Source organism: Choloepus didactylus, chromosome 2, assembly GCF_015220235.1.
Source record: "Choloepus didactylus isolate mChoDid1 chromosome 2, mChoDid1.pri, whole genome shotgun sequence".
Lineage (NCBI taxonomy): Eukaryota > Metazoa > Chordata > Mammalia > Pilosa > Megalonychidae > Choloepus > Choloepus didactylus.
The window spans coordinates 100,223,923-100,251,676 of NC_051308.1; the positions used below are offsets into that span (position 1 = coordinate 100,223,923).

Genomic DNA, 27,754 nt, shown 5'->3' on the forward strand with positions numbered 1-27,754 from the left:
CTCCCTGGGGTAGAAGAGGGGAGGAGTGTTGCCTGCCACAACATCCGGCACCTCATCTCTCTCCCTCTCCTGGTGTGGTGTATGTGAAGCTGTTTCCCTGTAGCAGTACGTGCTGGACTGCTGCAAATGAGAGCTTCTGTCTGAGCCTGAACTTCTCAAAATACTACACGAAGAAGAGAGGCAGACAGATGGGTCAATAAGATGACCAATCATCAGTCTTCTGAGAAACTGGGGTTGTAGTCGAAACTGTGTATTTAAAGCCTCTCATTTTACATTCCCATAGATAGAATAAACTCCACACATAGAATAAGCATGCAGGATGCCCTCACTCTAAGAAAATCAGACACACAAAGAGGAACAACAACAAAAAAGGCAGATAAAAGGCTGGGTGTGTTTTCACGTTACAAAAAAAGGGCTCTTTATTCTAAAAAAGGAATGCTAAAAGCCTAGCACTGGAGGGGACATTATTAATCATACAAATCTAGCCCCTTCACTTTAAAGATGAGGCAGCCAAAGCCCCCAGAGTTGAAGCAACTGACCCAAGTCACCACTCTCCAAAATGTCACCATACAGCGTTCTTTCCATCATACACACAGTTTCTATGAAGAATGTTCTTACATATAGGATACAAGTTACCAAAATTAAAATGCATCCCTACAAAGCACAAGATCCCAGTACACTTTACCTGAAGATATCACGGTGGTCGTAGCCTCCTACATGCAAAACCAAGATATATGAAATAGACAAGAAGGGACACAGAGAGCACACATACAAACAACACTTGCTATTCAACCTTAAGGACGGGCTTGCTGTTTCCTTTACATGCCTAGTCATGTACTCCATCCCCAGAACTCAGAGCTATTGCTGAAAATGGGTGTGAGGGTTTGTGAGGCCCACATTCAGGTTTCATTCTCCATATAAAACCCTGGTGTACCACTGACACTATTCTCCTCCGTGGGCAGGTGACTTCTATTCTCTAGTTCCCTGTGTGGTTAATGGTCTTGACTTGCCATCATCTAACTCTCAATCATACCACTGTGTTCAACTCTCTTGGGCTCTCTGGCTCCATATTCACTGCACACCCCACCAATTCTGTGTTCAACAAGATTTCTAAATCTATGCCATGTTCTAAATCAGCCCTACACATGCCTGCCAGTCTGTGACTTCTTTCTCTTGCTTTGATTTCATAAGCAATCATGACAGCATAGGTTAGAAAAAGAAATTTTAAAGCTGTGTCATGCTTTATAATTTACAAAACATTTTAGACCCACATCTCACTGGAGATTCACAACCACCCTGCAAGTGGACAGGGCCTGATAATGAACGCAATTAGTGCCCAATCACAAATGAGGAAACTGGCCTGAGGGGCTTGCCCCTCATTACCTATGTAGACAATGGCAGAACAGGCCAGTAATTGTTCCCCTGCATCATAATGCCACTGCAAAAGGGTTTGGATGCTTCCATGTTGCCTCTGAAATGAAGAAGGAAAAACATGCATTTGTTGAACCCTCACATGCCTAGTATGGTGTTTGATGCTTGTTCTTGCAGTAAGGACACCTTCAGCATCTTTACCCATGAGTAACTTCTAAGCCAGCACTGAAATATATGCATGGTATCTTCTGCAGATAGCACCCCTTTGCTCTTATTTCTATTGGTCTGAACACATTAGAGCAATAACTCTACCAACATAAAGACTAAACATAAGAAATGATCTCCTTAGAGGTGGATGTTGGGTATATTTTCCCATATGGTTTGATGTGTGGATTTGCCAGCAGGACTATGAGAGTGATCACCTGTATTTATGGTTCTTTCAACAAACAAAAAACAAATGCTCTAATTTCAGAAGATGTGAGTATAGCACATATCTTCTGTACACATCAGTTATACTGCCAGACTCATGTTACACTTTTCTCTCTTTTACTTAGTAACCCCAGGAAAAAAGCCATTTGTAGAATATTTTAGTGAATGAATAAATGTCTATGAGCACATTCAAGGAGTATTACAGAGAAGAGGTGACACTATAAGTTGAAATGTATTTGTTTAGTAATCACACAAAAGAAAAGAGCCCTTATTCAAGAAACCACACATGAACACTGGATGTAAAGAATAAAAGCTACAAATCAAAATACTAATAGCTTCCCAACTAAACAAATATTGCTATTAGCTACAAAGATGCCCAATTTAGGGTGAGAGCTTTGGCAATCGAGAAGAGTTGAGATAAAAAGTCCTAAACAGATTGTGGATTGAAAACCCTGGAGTGATTCTGCTGAGGACGAAGGTGGAAAAGACAGAAATGAATCAGACAAAGGAGCTGGTTCAGTGGTCTCCAAACCAACCCAAAGGAAACCATCAGCACTTCAATGGTGGCAGGAAACTTTCACTTAAATGTACTGGTCCCCAGTGACTGCCAATTCCCCTCAAAGCCTGGACTAAGCTTCCTTTCCTAAGACCTACCCCCAGGAAAAGGATAAATAGCAAAGCCACTAAAGCAAATGCAAGACTCAACATGGAAAGGAACAGATGAAGAGGGAAATTTGTAGGAAAAACTGAACTTCTTACTAGTTACTCTTCACTCAGAAACATTTGAACTGAACTGGGATTGGGGGAAGGGTGTCCCCAGGGAATTACCCTGGAAAGTGACAGCCAAATTTGAGCTATCACAGACTTCGACAAGGAATTTTTTGCTGTGGGAGGAGGGGATGGGAAGAAGGTAGGGGCAATTCTTCCTTTACTCCTCCCCAGGGAGAGGTTTAAATGTTTAAATTACACCGGGTCTTGCTGAGAGTAGGGGGAGGGAAGGATGTGGAGTATATCAAGAGCCTCCTATTCAATATTTCCCCTGCCTTACATTCTACAACCTTTCACTTGAAAGAAAGAGAGAAAGAGAAGGAGAGGAGGGAGGGAGGGAAGATAAGTTTCCACATTCAACTTTTTGGCTTTATTTCTTACTTTCATTTATTATAATAATAATAATTATTATTATTATTATTACTATTACTGATGGAGGAGTCCTTTCCCAACATTTCCAATCATCTGATGGGACGGAAACTGCAAAGCAGTGGCATTGACATAAGCAGACAGAAAGTTAGTTTAACATTTGGGCAAGGGAAAAGAGACAAGGGGAGGCATTGCAGATGGGAAAAGACAGGTCAATTTGTGGATAGGGATAAAAAGGAGGTTCTGGAATCTGAGCCATTGATTAGTTAAAGCAGCAGCTGCCTCTGGACGGCTGTGTCTAGCCGGCTTCCTAAATCTGATAATCACTTGTCCATACACGGTTCTCATGTGTCCTCTCCCCTTTCTATCCTGGTACACCCCTCTCGCTCTTCAGAATCACAAAGGCCAGGCCTGGAATCAGAGGAGGTATTCAAGAACTTCCCCCATTCAACAGCAAGCTGATTCGAATCAGAACCCTCTCTCTGAGCCCTGAAGATCCATGGGGCACTTAATTGGAATGAGCCAAGAGATGGAAGAGCTATCTCCAACCAACTCTTTTTCTTTGACACATTACATAAGCACATACATTAAGATTCAGAAACTAGTATCCCCACTATAGATAGGAGTAATTTTGGAAATACTTTAAGATGTTCAGTCTAAAACTATAACCAAGTCCAAAGTGGATACAGTTGAATTATCTGGGACTCCTTCCCTCATTCACTCAATGAACATTTATCGAGGAGCAAATATATATCAAGCACTAGGCCAGGTAGGCAAAGATGAATAAAGCATAGCCCCCACCTTATGGAGTTTACCATCTAGAAAGGGAAGCTTACAATCTTAGAGAAAACAAAAATCTATCTTTCAGGAAACTTTCTGAGAGCATACCGTGGGTTAAACACTTTAGAACTTCTAGGTCACTTTCAAGGCCCAGGTCAACAGCCACCCTGAAGCCCACTCCTTTTTCTCTCATGGTGAGCAATTTGAGGACTGGGTCATATTTGCATTTCTCTCTATGCCTAGCTTACAAGTGCCTCATAAATGTTTTTTAAATGGAAAGAAGGAAGAAAGGAAAAGAGCAAGAAAGGAAAAGAAGAAAGTCAAAGTCTCTCTGGTAAGAGTAATAATGAACATCTAAACCTTAAACTCTGATAAAAGTCGTCAGGTGTGGCAGTTATTTCATCGTTTCAGTCTTTGTTACATGTTTGTTCCAGAGCACATGCCTCCTGGTTTTGGGACCCGTGTTTTCTCTGTAAGCCAAAGAATCACGGGACTGGCAGTGGTGGCCAAAACCCAGACTTCCGATGGAAAATGGATCTACAGCATCTCTCAGCCAAGGCTGCCAGGTCAAGCCAGGAGGAAACCAAAAGAGAGCCCCCCACTCTCCCTTTCATGCTGGTTACCTGGAGGTCAGGGAGGTTGGGTTAGTTAGCCATGATGGTGCTCTCTTTACCAAAAGAGAATCAAACTGAAAAAGCAAATTGGCAAGACAATCACCTCTCTCCTCTCTCAGGAAACCCACAGATGCCCTCAGCATTTCTGTTTTTTCCCCTCTCCTCCTGGTTTAAGGATCCAAACTCCAAACTCCAAAGGGGGAAGCCAGCCATTTGAGAGTGTATTTTAAGCAATCTTTTACCTCAATTTACAAAAGACAGAATGCCCACACATCTACCATATAGCACTTATCAAGCAAAACACCAATTATCTATTAAGATGTGTTTATTTCCAGTAGACCATAAGTTCCTGAAGGGCAAGCACTTTTGATTGATTCCTCTTTTCATCTCCAGAGTCAAGAGTAGCAAGTGCTCAATAAATGTTAATGCATAAATAAATTTTTTGATAAACAGAAAAAACCGTTTGAATTCAAAACTTTTAACAAGTATCTATTGTATGTTGGGCATATAATCTGATACTATTTTCGTGAAAGTCTAATGTGGGACTCAGATAAATAAAACAACAATTATCATAAAATTTGGTGCCTGCTGTGGGGAGGTTATGGCAAAATACGAAATATAATATTTTGTTTATTGTTTGTTGAGAACAATGTTCACCATATCACTTAGCATCTTCTTGTTAGAAACAATCAGAAAAATTCCTCACAGAGCCCAGTACCAAAATCTGCTTCTTCTAATGGAAAAAAATTAAAAATCTGCTTCCCCTAAACAACCGAATTGTTTTCAATTATAAATACTTTGAAATTTGAAACTGAGCTTATTTCCCTCTTTGCTTTTGCTACTAGGAAGTACAGAGTCAAATCTGTAGCCAGGTCTGGACTGAACAAGCTCCTAGACTAGTTTGATCCAAAGACATGGGTAGCTATTTCCTTACCACCAAAAGAGCAGGGAGGATCACAATGCGAAAGGAGTGTATGCATGCACATTTACATACTAACATTCCTTTACATTTTGTTTAATTTCCTCATTAATTAGCAGATCTCTGTATCACTTTTACCTTTTTGGTAAGTTGCTTGAATTCTTCTTTGGAATGGGATGAGCAACAAATGAATAAGATACATAATAGATTCTGTTGATAAATAAAAGAGAATTTCATCCCTGAGTATATAATCATCCCCAAGAAATGGAAAATTCATACAGACATAAGGAAAATGAAAGGAAGAAAATATAAAAACACACATATCCAAAACTGAAAGTAGAGGTTGAACTAGGATATTAGGAGTGAAAATTAGTTTCTTTTCTTTTATAAACTTTTCTTTATTGAAGTCTTCCTGGTGTTTTACTGTTTTCTAAACAAAAAACTTAAACAAAGGACAACTTGAGTTCTTCTCCTTCTCTTCCAGTACCCGAAGTGACTGATCTGAAGGTAATCTGCCCTGCCCAGTCACGAGGACTTCATCTGCAGCCAGGTCCTTTACACCAGGGTACTCTCACCTGAGTAAGAGATGTCCCCTCCTCAAAACTGAGAACACTCACTTATCTAAAAGAGGAACCAGTCAACCTGCTGTTCTGATGAGAGTGGCTCTGTAACTGGTAAATGAGACTTTCAGGTCTCTGCAAGGGAAGTTTCCATCTGCACTTTTTACAATCACCTGAGCACTCTGCGTCTGTCGTGTGGCGTCACATAGAAGGACGGCAGAGCCAGGAAGAGTGCATAAGAACAACATACTGTGCCCTGCTTTGTGTTCCTGTCAGAACCCAGGCTTCTGAGAAGGATCCAGAAAAGGTGATATAAGATGGGTGGTCAAGATTCAAACTACCTGTAAAAATAAGTCATGCTCACTGTTGTAAGAAACCAGGTAAAGCCTAAAAGAAAAAAGGCAGAGCCTTAATGAAAATATGGAAATGGGTCCAAGAAGAATTTGGAACTTAATCTTTTACTTATGTTTTACAGCCAAGCATGGCCATGGGATAATTAAGTTTCTTTACCTGAGAAACAGGACCAGAGAAGGGTGGAACTAACCCAATTGTGTTTTGGATAACTGAATAGGATTCCACAGGATTATCTGGGAAGAAGCACAATTTGAAGGGCTGTCACTCAATGGGAATGAATATATTTGGAGAAAAAAATCTACCCTTAATAAAATTCCTTAGAAAAACCTGTCCTAACTTAGCCACTCCTTAGCTGTGTGACTTAAGGGAAGTTAATTAAACAAGTCTTCCTCATATTAAAAACTGAGGTAATAATCATACCTAGGCATATATTGTGTACTTTATGAGTATAAATTATTATTACCAATTGACAGAATGCCCTGCTCCACAAGGAATTAAGGGGCATCATTCTTGCTGACATCTTCTGTTCAGCCCCTATTCTAGGATGACCCACCACCCCTCTTCTTCCAGCCTGGGACCCACAGCACACTTTCCTCCAAATCACTCAGAGAGGGTAAATGTAAGTTTAGTTTAAAGTCACCTCTTAATCATCCACACTGCCTGTTTCCCCTCCTCGGCTCGTAGTCAGGACAGACAGACTGTGCATCTGTGTGTTCCAAGAGTCAGAGAAGCCTCCAGGGCCGACCTTTCCCAGTAACTGGACTGAACTAGTACCTAGACTAGTTTGATCCAAAGAGACAGGCAGCTATCTCCATAGCAGAAGAAGGGCTGGGAAGGCCACAGTGAGAAGGCCATCACCCGAAGTATCATAAACCTTCAGGAGACAGGTGGTCCAATGGCACAGGCCTCAAAGGACATTAAGTTAGCCCAGTGTCTTCTATCAGCAGGGAGGGAGAGGAAGAAGAAAGCTAGCTGTAAAAGGGGAAGGTATGAACATGAAAGAAGACACTAACCATAAAAATTTAATTTGTTAAAATAATGACTAGAGAATGACAGATAATGCACAAATTGTCTACGTGCATTTATTGAATACATAACAAATGTACGTATGACTGTATATACAACTATATATGTGCACCATGATAAAAATTAATTCCAGCTTCTAGAAAGCATCATTGTTTGTCTCCCTGCCTGCAAGAACCCTGGAGCACAGAGGTAAATTTCAGACTCCTCTCAGTACTCCTCCAATGCAAACCATGTAGCTTAAGCTGCCCAGGTGAGCAAATGTCACAGAATGCCTATTGGGTGGGTGGTAAATTCCAGCCATCCCGGGAAATGCCAAGTGGTCTCAGGTCACAAGTTTGGCAAATAGCAATTTGTGTCCGGGGAAGAGGGGGTGGGGGGAATGGCAGGAAAAGACACACCAACAGAGGAAAGGAAGGGAACAAATGAAGGAGTTAACAGAGGAAGGCAGAAAAGAAATGAAAGGGGATGCAGCATTCAGGGCAAAAGACCAGAAGGCCAAATATGCAAGGACTCAAGCACAGAACATTTCTCAGTCTAAGTAAAAAAAAAACTAGAACCCTTTGGATCAAAGGAAGCTTCTGGGCATAATCACCCAGGGTGGCAATGAACTTTGACTCAGAATGAGAATGACCTTTACAGCCACACTCTGCATCTGGCCCTGAGGAACACAGTCCTGTCATGGCACAGGGCTTTGGGAGCAAGTCAGCTGCCCATGTTATAATTAACGTGACCACAATTCAGGCCCCTTACTGGGCTGTAAGTTCCTTGAGGATAAAGGCCATGACTTACACATATGTGTATTCCTCCATCTCTTTCACAATGCCTCATACATAAGAGGAGTTTCATAAATATTTGCTAAAGCAATGAATGGACAAAAATAGAATATAAACCCTGCAGACTCATCATGCTTTCCAGGAGGTCTAAAATGTAAATGTCTAGCTGGTATTGAAAAAATAAACCCAACAAGGCTAGGAATTCATTTTTAACCTTTTCACTATTCAACCTGTGGCACATTAAGAGTTTTCCCCAATAGCTCCAGAACATACAGTGTTCAAAAATATTTAGAAAAACTTAACTTAAAAAGAAGGAAGCTCCTATAACCTCCACTTAAAAGGGCAATATCCAGAAGGTGACATTACAGGTAAGGAGAAGTTATATTCCAAAGGGATCATGACAAGATAACCAATCTTTGCACACTCATGTCCAGATAGAAGCCACTGGAGAGATACTTCTCTTCTTATCATCCAGGTAAACCTCTAGGAAGCTAATCAACAGCTATGGTTACCAAGACCACCCCAACCTAAAATCCCTAAAAGGAGAGGAGTTTTGTGTAGTAAATGAATGGGGGGGGGGGAGGGTGTATCCCAATTAGGAACAAAGAGAAGCAATTATTTTTATTTTCATTCTTTTTCATCACTAGTGCCAGTATTATTGTTTCTAGTCTTATATTTTAGATACATCTCTAACAGTCAGAAGCAATGTGTGAACTCTCAACCTGCATTAATAATCCTCTGGTCCTCTCCCCAAGAATTACTGGGATGAGAAGCTCATTTTGTGAAATGAATAATTCTGATTCTTCAGTTGGCGGATCAGGGACCGGGTTAGAGGAAAGTTAGAGGGAATTAATTCATAGATTTTTGAAGTGAGGGAATTCAACCTATCTGACGTCAAGCTCCCCCACATTCATTCAATGGAGTTTCTGAAGGGTCTACTGTAGAACCTGGTGGTTGCTCTGTGAGGCTGTACCAGAGCAATAATAGGAAAGCACAAGAATATATTTAAGAATAATAATCACACATCAAGAACATCTTTCCTAGTGCAACTTTCTAAGAAGAAAAATAAAGTCATGTGGCTTAGGCATGAGCTCGATGACAGCCCCTTCCTGCCTTGGCTCCAGCAGTTTGAGGGTGGGGGAAGGAGGAGCAAACTACCAAACCCAATTCTGTATTTTCCCAACACTCGTGCAAAAATAAGGTAGCTCGAGACAAGCCCTTTAAGCCATGCCTGAGACAAGACAAGCAGCCATACAAGAAACTAGGGATATTTGTAGGCCCCAAACCTTCTTCAAGTGTTAAATCAGACCAAGCTTAACGAAAACAAATGTCAGTGCTGTTTAAAGTACGTCAAGGTTCTTTGGGTTAAAAATCTCCCCAGGGGAAGATGATGCGCTCACTGTAAGAGCAGAGAGAGAGAAGATGAGAGGGTTTCTACAATAACTTCAGATCATTTAATTCATTTCGATACCATAAAGCAACAACTGAAATATTTATTGAATAGAGCCGAAACACAAGGCCACCTAAGAAAGGAGCTGCAAATCAACATGTGTGCTTGTGAAAACACACACACACATTCACCCACGTGCTCACAAGCTGCCTTCTGAATTTCACTTCTGTAAGCAAAACAAGCGCCAGCGATAGCTGCACAGCATCGGCACTTTGCATACCGAAAACGGCTCCGCGGGCCCCAAGGAACAGACCCGTTGCAGGATGACTCCGGCTCGCTGGAGTCACATCGTCCCCATCGCTCTGCCTCAGAGGCTGTGACTGCTGTGATTGTCAGTCCAAGCTCAGATTGACACGTTTTTAATAAAGGAATTATCGCTCCCGAGAGGGGATTTTTCTCTTGGGAGGCGGGGGTCCTCTCCTTTCCACTCTTTGAGAGTAAAGAGAGGGTCGCCCCTGGGTAGGGAGTGGGCGTGTGTGTGAGTGCAACACGGGTCAGTCCGAGTGACCCCGGAGAGGGACAGAGGGACAGAGCGCCGGTGGCTGACCACTGCGTCCCGACAAGGAAAGGAGAAGGGAACACTCCGGGAAAACTCGGCTCCCACGTTCGCGCGCGGGAGGCCGGTGCCGCGGGGCCTGCGCCCGGGGGACTCGAATCCGGACCCAGCGCCAGGCCGCACTTTCCCGGTCCCCTCGCTCGGTCCACCGCGAGGCGCGGCGCGGGACACAGATGCGCAGGGACCGCCCGGGTGCGGAGCTGGCGAGCCGCGCGGGCACTCCCGAGCGTTCCCAGTGCCGCGTGAATCCGCCCGGCGGTTAAGTCAACAGATTTGCGAGAGGGGTTCGCGGCCTCGCCCCGCTCTCTTCTCTGAAAGGCTAATTGTACTGAGTCTTGCGGCAAGACCCAGGCGCCCGTCTACCAAGGCCCAGCTCACAGCATTATTATCCTGTCTAAAAGGGGCCTCTCTTGTTAGCACAAGGCCATGTGGCTTGCTACTCAGCTCCACTCTTTCTTACGGTTTTTTTTAAGTTCCAAAAGTTTTATTTTGTAATGCACCTCCCCCCCTTGAGCGCTTTCAGAAGACTCCGATTTCACTTTTCCACCTGATCTGAGCCAACATTCTCTCTCATCTCTTGTTTTGTTTGGTTGGTTGGTTGTTCTCCCTTTCCCCCTTAATTGGCCTCAGGACGAAGCTCCTTTAATTTATTCCTCACACGACGTGGTTACTTCTCAGGCCTTTATACTCCACGTTGGAAGCAGCATCACCACCCACCCGCACCCACCCAGGCATTTCCCTCGCAAGGGGTTAGGGATTACAGGCACCCTAGTAAGGAGGCCACAAAAAGGAAAGCTGTGCTTGTGTTGCCCGCGCTTTGTTTTTAAATGTTTATTAATGTAAGCAGGGTGAAGGCCCTAGCGCCTCTGCATGCAAATTCTGTAGAAAGGAATTAACGTCTACACTCTCCTATCCATAGAGTGCCTTTCAGAATGGATGTAGGCTGTGCTCATCATTAGGGTCTCTGAGAAGTGAGGGACAAAAGGTAAATGCAAAGTTTCAATTCTATTAACAATGGTAATTATCAGGAGGATTCTCTTACAGTAACAACACTTGCAGTCTCAAAGCACGGAAAGGCCTCAGAAAAACAACTGATTATTCTCCCTCTTCACCCAACCAGCGCAGACCACTAGGTAAATTTATTCCTCTGACCTACTGGCAGATTCAACCCAGTTACAAAGCAAGACAAATAAAGAACTTTTCTCTCACACGTATTGACCACACTTTCTTAGGGAAACTCAAACTTCCCTCTAAACATCCTCACTTTAAGTTTACTGAAGCCCCACTGACAGGTAGGTGGAAAACAGACATTATTTCAGTATCTCACCTGAGGCAAATGGTGAAGGAGTAACTCTCCACAATTCCAAGGTGAAAACCAAACCCAAGTTTCCTAACTTCCTGGGCTGTATCCTATGACTTTACAAAGCTAAACTGCACTTCCAGTCCTGCTATAATAAATTCTTGCATTTTTCAAAAGCAATTTCCAGTCCAGAATCCAGTAACTACAAATACATAATATAGTATGGAAACATTATTTGCATTCAGTCAAGAATTCAACAAGGTGGATTAAACTGGACTGGCTTCCAACTGGCCTTGTAAATGTGATGCTCAAGGCTTCAAGTAAAAAAAAAAAAAAAATTCCACTGATTTTTTTCCCTCCCAGTTTGCCTTCTCCAATTCATCTTGATTGATGGAAGGAGCTCCACCACCACCATAACCAGTTTTACATGACTGTCTAGAAAAGATGTGTGGCTTCACAGAATAAATTAGAACTGCCATAACAGTGAAAATGAATTTTCTTTTATACATTTTCCACCAGTTTTCCCTCCTACGAGCCGAGGCCTAGCAGGCATCTTGATCCATGGAATGTAGGGTCAGATTAGTGGCTCTCTAGAGTCACCCATTCCATGGATGTGGAAACCTGAGACCAAGAGGTTAAATGGCATTCTCAAAATAACATACTAACATGAAAGCAGAACTGAGGGTTAGACCTCAGAACTCCAGACTCCAAGTCCAGTGAACTTTGTCACACCAGAGTCCTCTGTACTTGCTTCATTGTATTCTAGCAGTAGAAAACAAAGTGGCTGCTTCCACCCACTCATACTATTTTAGGGAACATTACAGATTTTGTCAAGGATAAGGAAACAAAGCATAAGACGAGGAGTTTCAGAAAGAAAGAAAAGACAGAGAACGAGGTAGAGGGGAACCACCCCATGCCAGCTCCCTATGGTGACACTCCCTGCCAGAAAGAGATGCTTTACAGATAGAAGCTTTATTCTGGAACATGGCTATCCATCAGGAAACAATTTCAAAGGCCAGAGAATTACCACATCAAGTTTTAGTAGGGTACAACCATGTATGTTCCTCAGTGCTGCAAAACCATGCCAAAAAAGGGAACAAAACAATTAATGCCAGAACAACCATTCCATGCCTATGCTGTCCAATAGGGTAAGGCCACTACATGTGGCTTGAAGTATGGCTCCTCCAAATTGAAATATACTGTAAATGTCAAATACACAATGGATTTCAAAGAATGTAAAATATCTTATTAATGTTTACATTGATTACATATTACAATGATATTTTAGATATACTGGATAAAATAGAATGTGTTATTATTAAAATTAACCTCACCTGTTTCTTTTTACATTTTTTTAACATGGGATTCTTAGAAAATTGTAAGTATTAAATTTAAAATTTCATATGTGCTCATGGAACAGTGCTGTTCTATGGGATACTCTTAGAACTCTGAGGTTGGGGAAGGAGGATGTGGGAGTGTTGGGATACCTTTCACTGAGTTTTGTCCAAGATATTTTTCTTTCATACAACCATCTTACGTGAAAGCAGGATCGTACAGCATTTACACACACCTCTACAACCCCTGGGCAGACCTGGTAGAAAACACTACCTGAACAGACAGGGCCAAATGATGAGGGCGGGGGCCACACTTTGCCATGTGGTTTCAGAAAAATAACAATATGCCATTAATTGAGCACATTCATTGAACTATGAGCTTCATATTACTGCTTTTTTTAGTCCTTCAATCAAACCTACATAGTAGGTATTATTATCTTCATTCTACAATGAGGAGATTGAAGCAAGCTGCCAAATAACTTTTATTAAGGTCACATAACAAGCTAGGATTGGAATCCAGCTTGGCTTGACTTAGCAATCCATTTTCTCTCTCTTTCATAGACTGCTATTCAGAAAATTCTCCAATCTTTTCCCCAATGCCCCCCTCTCCTGGAACATGACACCTGAAACTCCAGCATCAGAGATTCACTCTTACATCTTAATTTTTTTCTCTTTAAAATGAAATAGCTTGGAGAGAAGTTTCACATAAATCCTAAGTTTGCATACTTCAGATCAAATAAATTTATCAAATTTTTTTAAGAGTAGGTATTGATCCAAAAAGGCAAAAAAAAAAAAAAAAAACTAAGTAGAGATCAAAACATAGCGGAGAACAAAGGTCACTGGTTGGAGAAAGATATTGAAAAAATGGACTGCTAGGATGGCTTCATACAAAACCCACTGTTGTTTACAATATGGCTTAAGCATAAATCTACTACAGCCACTCTGGAAAAGAGTTTAACAAATCCCAAAAATGCTAAACATAGTTACCATTCAATCCAGCAATTCCACTCCTAGGTATATACCCAAGAGAAATGAAAACAAATATCCACGCAAAAACTTCTATGCCAATGTTCATAGCAGCATTATTCATAATAGTTAAAAAGTTGAAATAACCTAAATGTCTATCAATTGAATGGATAAACAAAATGTGGTATAGCTATACAATGGAACATTTTTGTTAATAAATATTATTAAATATTAAATACTATTAAATATCATTTGTAATGAAGTAATGATAGATGCTACAGTATGACAGCATAGATGAATCTTGAAAATTTCACATTATTCTAAGTGAAAGAAACCAGTCACAAAACACTACCTATTGTATAATTCCATTTATGTGAAATGTATAGAATAGGAAAATCCACAGAGACAGAAAGTAGATTAGCAGTGAACAGGAGCTGGGCAAAGAGGGAAATGGGGACTGACTGGTAATGGGTACTGGGTTTCTTTTTGGGATGATGAAAATATTCTAAAATTAGACTGTTGTGATGGTTACACAAACTGAAGTCTATACTTTAAATTTAAATTTCATGGAATATGAAATAGAACTCAATAAAGCTATATAGAATACATGTACCATGGATCAAGGATTTCTTCATGGCAAAGATATCATTCTCCTAAATAAGGAACAGATTAGGAAGACAGGAAGAGGTCAGTTTGCCCTTAACACATTTTATGTCACTCTTCCTGCTTTGAAACTTTCCAAGTTGAATGGACCTGCCTCTGTGTTTTTGGAGAGAAAATATTTTTAACAATGATTACACAATGTCTCTAGTTGCTGATGCTAAGAAAATGCCATCACTAATATATGCAATTTTAGCTCTTCAAGTGGTCTGGTTTCTAAGTAATTAAAATTTTGCCTCGGTTCTTACCCATTCTCCCCTACCTACTCCACCCTGACTCCTCTTTCTTCAACCCAGTCCCCACCTTTTGGCCAGGATAAAGCGAATTCTCACTTTAAGAGAATGGCAAGAGAAACAAAAGAAAGCAAATCTTAAATTCAGCAATTTTTGTCTCCCTTCAACATCGAATCACAGAATTTTGGAATTGGCTCGCTCCTTAGGGACCATCTGGTACAAGGCTCTCTTTTTTATATAAGAAAACAGGGCCAGAAATCATAAAAGCTAACAGTTATTGACTATTTATTAGATGCCAAGCACTGTAATTTACATGTATTACCTCAATTAATCCTCAGAACAATAGTTCCTTTATTGTCCCATTTTATAGATGAGGACAATAAAGCACAGAGGTTTAGTAACTTGAATAAGGTCACAGAGCTAAGAAGCAGCAGATCTGGGAGACAAACCCAGACAGTCTGGCTTCAGAGGCCATGTCCTTAACCTCTAGTATTATAGGTGCCCCGAAAATTACTTACGTAATTTGCCTATGGTCTTATAACTACTTAGTGGAAGGTCCAAAACTACCACACCATATGAGACACCCACCCTAGTACCCACTCACAGTGACAAAAGTTTTAATGGAAGATGTTGTTGAAACCATGGCCAAACCTAAAAGGATGAATTTTTGTACCCACTGCAATCTTGATTTCCAGCGATAATTGAGAGATTTAAAGAGAGCTGTCACAGGCAAGAAGACCTTCCAGTAAGTCACTACCGACCTTATTCTGCCATAATGGGAGATAGGTTTTATAATCTTCTGACAGTCTATACCTGCACTTTTTTCTCTAGGAATCCCTCTGCCAAGTACTGAGAAATGACATCCTTGAGATGCAGATGGGGCAAAGATGTAACCAGAGAATTCTCACGAGGGAGTCCTGACTACCCCATTACTTAATTATAAACCAGTAGGCATATGTTCCTTTGGCCTAAAAGAGTTAATGTAATGACATCCTGCAAAATGGAATAGGATACAAATACAGAGATCATTTCTTCTAGAAAATACAGCACCTTTTATTTATATAGCCCAGGGAGTGCAAAGCACTTTGCAAACAACAATGAGCTGTTTTCATCTCAGGTAAGGCGTGGAGGTGGAGCCAGAATTATTATATTCTTCTAACGGAAGCTTCAATGGCAACACAAATGGATTAGGTGCTTTTCAGGGTCATAGGAAAATGAATATGAACTGTCCTGGGAAGTGGGCTAGGATACTGCCTCTATCATATGGATGCTTTCAGGTGGAAAAAAAGATATATAAAGGAAAAGCAATAAAAGTATATTTAGATTCACTTCACCAAGTTCAAAACACAACAGCATCCATCTCTGTAGAGGTTTGAAACCAAAATTAAAGACGAGCTTTCCTAAGGCATGCATGTATACTATATCTCAAAAGGAGCTAAGCGTTATGCTTTAAATTTAAATTTAAATTCTTTCCTATTTGAATATGTACCATATCTAGGTTTTGATTTGTTTGTTTGAGGGCATTTTTGTAAACACGCCAAAAATGAACAACAAAAAGTTATTGGATGTCAACAGAAAGCAGGGACAAAAGCATGTGAAAAATACCAGCTGTAAACACAAGCAGGCAATGCCTCCACCCCCAACCCCAGCTCCCACCCAGGTCCAGAGCACAGCCGGCCACCCCTTTTGGAACCAGCATCTTCAGTCCTCCCAGCTTCCAAAACCCCAGAGCTCTTTGATAGGAAGCATCTTTCCGCTTTATAAATCCTTTTCCTGTTACCTCAGTTTAACCTAACTCTGTCTCATTTCCAATCTTCACAGATACCTTTATTACTAGAACAAACTACACCAAGTTTCCAAAAACCTACTTTTAGTAGTTATGACCAAGCCACTCTTTGCATCCTCTTCCCCACATCTCAAATGCCAGAATTTTTCTAAACCCCCCTCTAAAAATGGATTACCCAAAAGTGCCCAGAGAGAAGCGACACTTCTCACCCTAAACTCGTCCTATATTGTGTCACTCACAGAGCTGTATTATTGTATGTCTACTGCTTATATCCAGATCATTATAATATATAGCTAATTGCATTACTTTTGCCTTAACACACTGTTGTGCCTGAAATGTTCAATTAAATTGGCTTGTAACTTCTCTTCATTTGCCCCCCTTTCCCTCTCTTACTATCTAGCGCCTGTCACCACCACCCCCAAAAAATAAATAAATAACCTTGAATTTTCCCAGTTTTGCATTTGCCTGTTATAGATGCGCCTCTATGACAAGTCATTCCTGCCACTTCAACCCCATAAGAAGTCTGATCAGAGATATGTCTAGAGTTCTCTCACTCCTGTTCTCTGCTCACAGCCCGATACAACCAGAATTCTTTCCCTCCAACATACAGCTTCCTTCCACAGTATTCTCCCCACCTACATATACAAATGTACACATGCACATATACACACCTTATTCTCAAATGCTTTAAAGGCAGGAGGAGAGGAGTAAAAGCCCCATAATATAATTGCTATATTAAAAAGAAGTGGCAGGCAAGAATAATAAGGGAAGGTGTCAAAAGTGAAATACAGTAGTAGACTTAAAAAAAAAAAAAAACACTACAGTTCTATGATGGGGGTGTTAATTGAACACAGAGAAAAGGAAAGAGAGAGAACAAAAGGGTGTTAGGGAAGCAGAAACTAATTTCTTAACCTCCTCCAATGATTTGATTTAACTTCAGTGCAGACAGTGCACAAAAGAAAACCGGCTGTAAAGTACCATATATAGCTATCATGTTCTAAAATTAAAAACTATTCACAACAATTACTGCTATTCATTGCTATCGATAAATTCCTCCTTAGTAAATGGCACCCAATATTTTTGTGTGTTTTTCTAATTTTTAAGCCTGCATAATTTTGACACAGAATTAAATTTTAAATATATATATATTCAAGGTCTTTTTAGGAAATGCAGTATGTTTGGCTTTTTTTCTCTTTCTTTTCCATACCAACAATCTCACTAACACTACATATACACACATATAAAACTCAGCCTATTGCTAATATGTCAGCAGACAAGAAATGGTTCTTAAAAAACAAAAGAAAATATTATATTAAATGGCCCCGAACTCTATGTTCCCAGAATGAGCAGGCAGATAAAAGCTACATCTGAAATACACATTGCTATAGATCTTGACAAGATTTTTCTTGCTGCTATTTAGGATTTGCCATCTGAGCATTTTGCCGTAATTCTTTTCTGTAACATTTATTTAAAAACAAAAGTATCAAAAATAAAAGCTTACCTACACTCTGAAGTAAGAAGACACATGGGCTCTTTTTTCTTTTTTTTTTTTCCCTAATATCTCCACAGTAATTTCTGACTTAAATACTCATCAATCAACTGTAATTTAGATGGGACTGCCTACTTTGGGTGTTATGTGCATGTATGTTTCTTTAAAGTTTCCAAAGGGCATAAGACAATATTAGCTAGGTTTCTATTTACTTTTGAGACTTCCAACAAAAATCTTTAACAAAAACTAAAACAAACGAGCAAAAGCAACTACTGAATACAACAGTTACCACCCGCTTCTCAGAATCCTGCCTTCCTTATAATGACCTACGTAAGCCAGATGTGTGAACGCTGTGTTAGAAAGCAAGCAAAGCCCATCTTAAATCAAGTAACCTCTACAATACTTGAAATGGAAGCTCAAAAACACTCATTAAATGGGCCAGGGCTTCAAAGTAAAAATAGGAAACATCCCAAAACAATGAAGACATGCATGTGAACTGATCATTCAAGTTATCTTTTTACTAGTTCTGAATGAAAACAAACAAACAAACAAACAAAAAACCACCTCCAGCTACTTTATATAGACACTTTATATTACTCAGACACATCAACTACAAGGAAGGTACATTGGCATGTCAAAAGAGGGTTAGGCAAATCCTGACTAACAAAGTAATCGTGTTTTAGAATCAAAGGGTTCTTTTCAACTCACCAGAGCTGACTTCTACCTTTAATACAAAACACTCCACATTCCTTGAGTAGTTTCTTACTTACCCTCAATCCTTCCAACACACAAGTTGAAGAATAAGAGGCAGCTAGGGCTTTTTTTTTTCTTTCACCCAGGGGTCCCTCAATCCAAAAGTGCATGTGTGTATTTCCTCCTGAACATGGGGGCAATGATCCTTATCATTTTCAATTTACATTATTTGATAAACTGTTTTTTTAATATATTATTCTAGAGATAACACAAAATCTTACTTTAGATAAAAACAAAAACACACATTTACTCACATTAAATGTCTTGACAGAAAATTTTAAAAAGGAAAATACATAATTCAACCCTAAATTACACCTTCAGCACAGGATTCAGACCAATACTACACTGCTTCCTATCACCATACTTCAACCAATATGAAAAAGGCACAAACTATTTACCAAACCCACTTGAAGGGGATCTCCATTCACACTGACCCACTTTGATCCACTACTCAGTAGGTTTTCATTAGGAGACAAGAATTAAACACCTTGGCTACAAGGTACATTTAAGTGCCCTGGCAGGCTTCCTTTCAATAAAAATCTGATAAGGTGACTTCAAAAATAGACCATCTTTATCCGGGATTATCGCATATGCCTTTTTATTTTGATTCTGCATTTTGTAAACCAAAATCAGCAGGAACTGATACTCAATTGGAAACAAATTTCAACAAACCAAATATTCAAAGTAAACAAACATTAGACATTCACAAAGAAAAAGAAGGAAGAAAAAAAGGGGCAAAAGAGGGGAAAAAAATATATATATACACACACACACACACCCGCACGCGCACAAACACACACACACACACACTTAGGTCTCCTGCTCTGGGCTAACAGAAGAAAAAATTAAGCGTGACAAACTGAAAAAGCTCTTTTGATATTTGTATGCACAATCCATAAATCTCTTAAAAGGTGTTTCACAGCTAAAATGCAATTAACAGCTTTGCAGTGAGGTTAGGCTTTGGCCACACAACCTGGAGGACTTAAAGGTCTGAACATCACTGTTCAGGTGCTTTGTCTAGGGTGGTATGCACAACACAAATAGCAGTCAACAAAAGAGCTGCTTACTAATTTTACATACATTTCAAGACAAGTAATTACATTTTCAATCAATTTTGAAACTATTTCTTTTTCAGAAGAGAAACACAGCTCTCAAAAAGAAAGCCACCCTGTGTGCCCTCTCCCCACCTTTTTATGTGTAACTATCAATGTATATCAACCAGGCATGCAATCATATTTATTGTCACTTTCATTCATGTCATGCCCTTGCTTATATGGTTTAGATATGAATTATTGACTGTTACACTCCTTGTTGTAAAAAATAAATAAATAAATAGGATGTCAGGTACTTTGCACTGCTCTAAAGCGAGCGAGTCAGAGCCCAGCAGAAGCTCCCGCTTTATATAACCACCTCCTGTCCCTCATCTTTATGCCCGCGTTTCAGATTGCCTTCTCCACTCTTTCTTCTTAAAAGGGAGAAATTTACCCACTTTGGAAAATTAAGGATTAAAATAAACAAGAGGGTGTTGCTAAATGTCCTTCCCAGAGCATCTGTTGTTTAAGAACACCTCTGATTGATGACTGCTATTTTTTAATTGTTGCTTTAAAATTTAAATGCCCTCCTGGGAAGTGTTATAAGTGTGTTAGTCCATGATATGAGGACTAGAAAGTAGAAAAACAACAGAATGAGTGATCTCATGGCATTATACTCTCCTAAACCCAACTGGGGTTCTCCCTGCTGTAAAATCACAGGGCACTCAGATACCGATAACCTAATATTGTATAGCGCTTTCCACAAAGGTTTTGACAACACTCTACTTTAGAACCTCTCGACTGTTGCTTTGTGTAATTACAAGAAAAAAAGGAAAGGAAACTTTAAACAGCTTAGCCCCCTCCCTGCCTCCCATGCCCAACTCCAAAAAAAAAAAAATACAATTTTTAAATGGGACAAATATATTCCTTCAAGACGTGGACTTTTACTTTCATATTTTCCCCCAAAGCCATATTTTATAAATTTCCCTGCAGAATCTATATTTTAGTTCCAATTTCAAATAGGCTAGGAATAGAGTTAAGAAAAATAAACCAATAATACTTGATAATAATTGTCAAGAAAACTTAATGCTTTCTTTAAAGGAAGCTGGGCTAGGACTTCCTATTGGAATATGCAATCAGTCTTGATAGTACTTACAGTCTGAAATTTTAATATTTAAATAATGGGTTAGCGATTGTGTTAAGTGATTCAACTGGCCAAAGAAAATGCTTAAATATTGAAATTTCATTCCTACCTGTTTTTTCTTTGATTTCACACAACACATTAAACAAGGCAGGCTTCATTCTGTGGCAGTTTAAAGCATGTTTTCTGCAAGAAAGAAACAACATGATAGCTTAGGTAGACTTTGAAGATCAAACTGCTGATAATGCACAGGGGAAGAAAAATTTGAACATTTAGCCAAAATTATATCCCAAGCATAACTCTGTGGCATGCTTCGATTGTTTTTACGACTTAATATACAAGTCCAACCATAGAAAATGAAATAATGTTAATCAGTAGGGAGAGAGTAGGGATTTAACTACACAACAGAACTAACCTAAATTATGCCCATTTAGACAGAGTTGTTGCTGTCGTTTAAGTAGTTTAATCAAAGTGGAATTCCTAAACCAATACTCCTATCCAGGGCAATGAATACAGCAAAGCCAAATGCATGTGTTAACAGTTTTGTATAATCTATGCAACCACCACAGCCTAGGAGCTGTCTGCCTCTCGGTCTGTGTGTGTTTTCAAATTTAATTCATCCATGTGTTCGAATTCATTCCGCAGATGCCCCTGTATTCTCATAAACACAAGATGCTTGAAAGGTCTTCTGTGTAGAACTGTCAATTTATAAAATTTCAGTCCCCAACTTAAAAAGTATGGAAATGCATTGCCGGGGGCAAACATACCCATATGGGGAATAAATTCATTTCTCTGTGTTCACATTATGCCTCTTGTGCACACACCGCCTATTTGCAGGTGTTGAAATTCAATTATTTACAATTAGAACTTTGCACCCAATGGGGGAAAAAAATACCATTCCGCCTTTTAGATTAGTGATTTACCTGATTCTTGTGTGTGTTTGTATTCAGAATGCACTTGAGAAACAAAACAATACCTTTCCCTTTATTTTATTATGCAATCACTTAGCAGAAGGATATTGTTTTAGAAACAAAATACTGAACATATCAGCTATTAGTTTAGGGAATTCTGTTAGCTAAAATTAATGTGTAAAGATAAATGGAAATCCCTGGCTCTCAAAACACATGTAGTTTATTTTTAATCCCTTTGGAAGTTAAAAAATAGATGCACATCCTCATGAAGAACAAGAACCAGTAGCATGCTGAATATAATGTTCACCAGGGGTGGAATAAGCTCAGAATTCAAGAGTATCCAAATAAACTCATAATTTCTGTCTAAAATATTAATGGTTTTCTTTGTAAATAAAAAATATACATTACGAAGGCACGACTGGAGAAAAGAAAAAAAGGACATAGTATTTGCTACGTAGTTACATCGTTTAACCAAAAAGAAAGCAAACTGGTGATTTAGTCAGTCCTCATGTGGGTTGAGAGAAAGGGTGGAAAAGACTTCTTTAAGGTACTAACAACCACTTTTGTGATCTTTTAAAATAGTTTTCATTAATTGTATTCTCAAACATAGGCCCAAATGCAAACAAAAATCCCTGCACAGCTATATAGAAATATTGCATTTCCACAAAACACAAATGAGGTAATAGAAGAATAGAAAATTTCCCTATCCCAAAATTGCCTGATCTCTCTCTAAGCATCTAGGCCTTTCAAAGGGGGAACGCCAAGCCATGTTTGTCCTCAGTTTCATAAAAAAAGGAGAGGGACTAAACATCAGAGAAGTGGTGGGTACCCATTTTTACTGGCCTCTTTCACTTCACAAACTTGTTAATAATCCAGTTTATTGGTATGCCTGAGTATATTTTTCTGGAACAATGTAAAGGAGAAATCTGATCCAATTCAAAAGAGAACAGATAATAAAATTCAAAAAGAACACCAATTAATTTCTGAAAACTTTTCCCCATTAAAAAAAAATTACAATAGTCAAGTCTTTGAACATTTCCAAGTTTTCAAGAACCCATAAGCCTCAGCACTTTTGAGTTTACATGTTGCATGTGCTTACAACTAAAATAAAACTGTAATTCATACATCAACGCTTTTTGCTACCGCTTCTCATTTTCTCAACTCAAACTTCAATTTCCCTTAAGACAAAAATACATATATTGATATCTTCTCCATATAACTAAGTCACTTGAGATATGGGAATGATGTATATATGTTTAAAAGATTTTCAGAGCAAAGAGAATACTTCTAAGATTTAACAAACCTGGGTAATTGTGTGGACATATGTGGTCATTAGTTTTTAAAATTCTCCCTTTTGAGCTCAGCCTTGGGCAAGCTGTTGGTATGTGGCCACTTAGTCTGTTTTATTTTGAAAGAGAATTTACTGTAAAATTCTAGATTGGAAGACTATATACCTGGCGGTGGATAAGTTGAAAAGCTACACAGCTTCCTTTTCCTTAATGAAGCTCTTCATGCCCTATAGTATTGAAATACATAAAATTCATACATGCTTTCATTTTTATTTAGTTGCAGTCTAAGTGGTGCTGAAGGAAGCATGGGGAAAACAGCATGCTTGATTTTTATCCCCCCACCCCTTTTTAAAGGACCATACAGAGCTGTCTGTGTCACCCAAGGTTAGTAAACCGACTCAAATTGAGACAATAAAGTTAAACAGACTATCTGAGTCTCTTAAACCTAACAAATATATCTAAAAGCAAAATTGCATTTTTTTCTTTCCATTACCTTTTTTTTTTTTTGAGACAGAATTAAGTGAATGCAAAATATTCTATATTCTATAGATAGCTGACAACTACTGACAAAGAAATACCCTGTTTTTTTTTTGAGAAGGAGGAAAGGGAAAAAAGATAAATTAGTTTTGGAGGGGCAAGTCAAGAAAGAAAATCAAAAGTCGCTGAATTAGGCAAGAAGACAACTAAATTTGCAAATAAAGTGTTCCCGGGGCATTTTATTTTGTAATGTTACGGAGTCCCTCAACAAGAAGACATAGAATGCTGTTCAAAACTTGACAATTCTGCTTTCTCTGATACTTTTTTTTAAAGCAGTAAAAAGTGCCGAGGGCCGCTTTTGGATCAGTTGGCAGCATTTTCGGCATGCCTGAGTGTTTTTGTGCCTATATATGAGTATTTCATATTCATACACACACATACACACACACATCTATATATATGTATACACAGCACATCACGGCATGGGCGATTACACTTTCGATAACAACGCTCCTGCAAATTTAACTCCTCCGCCATGTAGTTGCTCGTCAAAATGGGAAAAGAAATAACATTTAAAAAGAAAGCGCTGTGGTGATTCGGTTTCCATTGTTTCCCCCTGCGAGTCGGAGAAAAACAAAAAAAAAACAAGACAGGAAAAGAAAAGCCTCCATCTCACCTGGCCTGCGCCTCATCCAAACTCTGGTCTGTGATGGTCATAATTTGCTGTAAAATGTCTCCAATGTCCTGCTTCCTCCCGCCCTCCCCCTCGGTCCCTCCGGCCCCATCCTGCAAGTGCTGGGACAGGCCGGGGTGTCCGGCCATCCCGACCCCAGCATGGGAATGCATCAGCCTGGGCTGCTCGTCCATCTCCAAAGGCAACGGCGGCCCCCGGCTCTTCCTCTTCTTCTCGGCTTGGCTCCTGGAAGCACCAAGGCTTTTTATCCTTCAAGCTGTCTTCAAATCCTTTTCAGGATAAACAGGGAAGGGGGTTAAAAGAAGACCAAAAGAAAAAAAAATCCCTTTGCCTCTTTAGAGGATGGGAGGATGGAGAGTGGGGAGGGGGAGGGGGGGGCGTGAAGGGGTTGCGGGGGTGAGGGTGGGGATAAGGGCTGGCGGGGAAGGGTGTTGACTCCAAAAAGCAAGAAAAATAAACCACCTTCCCACTTGGCGAAAAGAAATCAGAGCAGGCTTTTGGTTTTTCAGTCCGGTCTCCTTTGCAAAGCAGAAATGGGTCCCGGCGCTTAAATCTGTAGCTTAATCCTTTTGCAAATATGCATTGATCGGGAGAAAGGGAAGGAAGGCAGGGGATTGCAATGCAAACTTTCCCCCCCCCACCCCCACTGCCCCCACCCCCACTCCGGGCCAGAGTGATCTCAAAGGGGGTGGGCTGTTGCAAAAGCCAGATCTCCCCCGGCCGCGGCGGCAGGCAAAGCACAAGCTCTCTTCTCCTCCGTGTCTCTGCAAACTCCAGCAACCCCGTCAGCCTCCTGCTTTTGTTTAGCTCAGGCTCAGGACTCCAGAAACATATACAGAAAAACCACAGCCTGAGAGGAGGAGGAGGAGAAGGAGGAGGAGGACAAGAAGGAGGAGAGAGGAGGGGGCAGAGGAAAGGGGAGAGGGGGCGGGGACGCCAGGAGGCGGAGAAGGGGAGGGAGGAGGGCGCGCGGAGCCCCGCCCTCCTCCCCTGATTGGCCATCAGAGAAAAGACGGGCTCCTCCTCTCCCTACTTTCCTCACTGCGCCTCCTGTTCAGCCTCCTTCTGCTCCTCCTCGCCGGGCGACCTGTCAATCAGAGTTCAGAGGTGGGCCGGGAAGGAGGCCGAGCTAATACCAAGTCTCCAGGCCTTAAAGGTGCAATGGTACCGTAGTTCCAGCTCAGTTAGTCACTTTTCCACATTTCTTTCCTTTCTCAGGTCTCAGCACATTCTGATTCCGGCCTTGAGGCAAACGTGGCTCTACTTAGTTGCAAACGTATAAAATTAACACGAAAGAACACAGTTGATGTGAGATTTTTTTTCTACCCGGGTTTTTTGGTTTGTTTTGTTTTGGGCTGTAACGTTGCCATTTAAAACTCGACTCTTTTAAATCCTTAGAACCAGTGGAAATTGTTGAGAGCAAAAATTTGTCAGCATGAAGGAGGTATAAAAACCAATCCAACTGTTACTATGACTAATAATGATCTCTAATAAGCAGCAGATGTAATAATAGATAAAAACAACAATCACAGTAGAGTTAAGAGGAATACTGAACTGTGACGTTTTTGTGGTATGAAAACTAATTACGGACCATGAAGCTAAATAATGCTGAAGAAAAAAAGATTAAGAAATAAGTTCACCAAATGAAACTAATTCAACATTTCTCTCTGCTCTCCCCTGGGGGAAATTAGTTACTGGCTTAAATACTTAATAAAGAAATGCATTATCACAGTCCAGTTCTAGTTTTTAATATAGGCTAATAAGCAACTGGGAGAAGAAAAGAACTGACATTTATTTAATGCCTACTATGCACCAAGTAATTTAAATGAATTCTCTTAATCCCCAAGACATCTCTGTGAGTTGTGGACTATTATTTAAGTTTTACAGAAAGGGAACTTAGAAAGGTTAAATAACTTGTCCAAGTTCCCACTGTTCTTAAGTGTCAAAGCTGGAATTTAAACCCAAGTGTGGCTCTCTCCAAAGGGGGTGGTGTTTACATTGTACAACCAGCCTCAGTCTAATGGAAAGGGGGAATAGTGCAAAAATTAGTTATTAATGTATTTATTGCCTATCTTGTGTGAAAAGAGGTTTCAGGTCCTTACAAGGATACATATCCAAACAAGATGACTCAAATTGAAAATGGGTGGGAAAGAAGAAAGGAAAACAGGAATAAAATGGAATCAGGAAAAGAACAAATGGACTTGTAGCTAAAGTCCTATACTCTAACCCCAGGTAAACCAGAAATTTGACTCTTTTTTCAGTAGGCAAGTCAAAAGGGGAAATCTGGCTGGTTACACATTTACAATGGCCATAAGATAAAATAGAAGTCCAATTACTCAGGAAATGCCCAGCATATTTTGGAGAATAGAATATTCTGTTGCTTATCCTGCCCTCTCCCTGGATGGCAAAGGATATGCATTGAACCACTGCAAACGTCAGTGTTCCCAGTCTGCAAAATGGAGTCCAGTCTTGCTAAATGCTTTGAGATCCTGAAATAAAATGTTATTCTTTCATCAATCCAGCCTCTTTCCCAATCATTATGCAGAACAAGTTTGGCAAGATAAGGGACACTTATGAAAGCATTTTGAAGCAGTTCTTACCAAGCTACTTGGCACTTCTTCACATGAGAGCATGCACAGTGAGTATTAATTGTAATACCATGTCCTATTACTTAATCATTGTTTTATTCACAAACATACTCTTGTAAACTATTTGTTTCATCAGCACTAATCAAAAAGTTAAGCACAAAACTATATCCTCAAATCATGTACCACATTAAGTGTGAGTTAGCATATCTCTTACAGCAAAAGAAGTTATCACATCTTAAAGAAGAAAACGAAGTCAACCAAGAGCCTACAAGAAATCCATTTGTGAGCAAGTGATTCTAACTGCAAGCCTAATAAAAGCTCACAGGGCAAGACATTGAGAAAGGTACCATCAATACACAAAGATCATGTCATCTAGAAACATTTTATTAGGGAAACGAGAAATGTATGCAATAGTAATAATTACTATATTTAACATTGAGTGCTTACTATGGTTGGGTATTACATTCAAGGTGCTTTATTAGTTGAATCAGCACAATTGACCAAAATACCTATGCTTTTAACCTTCACCCTATGGCACTGCCCAAATACATTTCAATATGTAATAAATGCTGTAGAAGTGTCACCATGTTCTAGAAGTCCTATAAAGGATTAGAGACAGGAACAACCTGATTGGGGCGATTGGAAATTGGAGGTGGATCTGAAGGATGAATTGCGTCTGGAGAACAGGGTGAATGAATTCGACTAAAGCACAGGGTATCTGTTTCTGTTGGGCACAATGGAAGTGATATTAGAAAGGTATGATTGTGAAGACCATCAACCCTTAAAGTTTGTGCTTTATCCGGTAGACACTGGGGAGCCACTGATTTAGGCTGTTTGTTTGTTTTAAACAAGGAAGCAGAAAAGCATGTTTCAGGAAGAATTATCTGTTTGCCTAACACAAAAATGGTTGGGAGGGAAAATTAAATAAGGCCTGAATTAGGATAGTGACAGTAAAAATAGAAAGGAGAGGACAATTACAAGGAACATTTTCAAAGTAGAGCCAGTAGATAATTTATTTTATGTGTGTGGGAAGGATAAAGGAAATGTTTTCAAGCTTGGATGAGAAGAATGTGATAGCATTAACAGAACAATAATTATAGCTATAGATACAATTTGTTGAGCACTGTGTTTTA

At 39.9% G+C, this 27,754-nt stretch overlaps 1 protein-coding gene across 5 annotated transcripts in view; it reads right to left on the reverse strand.

The window, feature by feature from the left end:
* The window catches only part of PBX1 (PBX homeobox 1), a 325,337-nt gene extending 300,665 nt beyond the window's left edge, over window positions 1–24,672 (reverse strand). For 3 of the 5 annotated variants that reach the window (XM_037825466.1, XM_037825462.1, XM_037825465.1), the window contains exons 1-2: window positions 24,016–24,672; window positions 20,775–20,848 (exon numbers count right to left, since the gene is read on the reverse strand). In XM_037825466.1, the coding sequence (XP_037681394.1) occupies window positions 20,775–20,848; window positions 24,016–24,206 (265 nt within the window). In that variant the 5' untranslated portion in view covers window positions 24,207–24,672. The remainder of the gene's footprint in view (window positions 1–20,774; window positions 20,849–24,015) is intronic. The other 2 variants (XM_037825461.1, XM_037825463.1) reach the window with 2 other exon arrangements.
* Window positions 24,673–27,754: the final 3,082 nt, after the last annotated feature.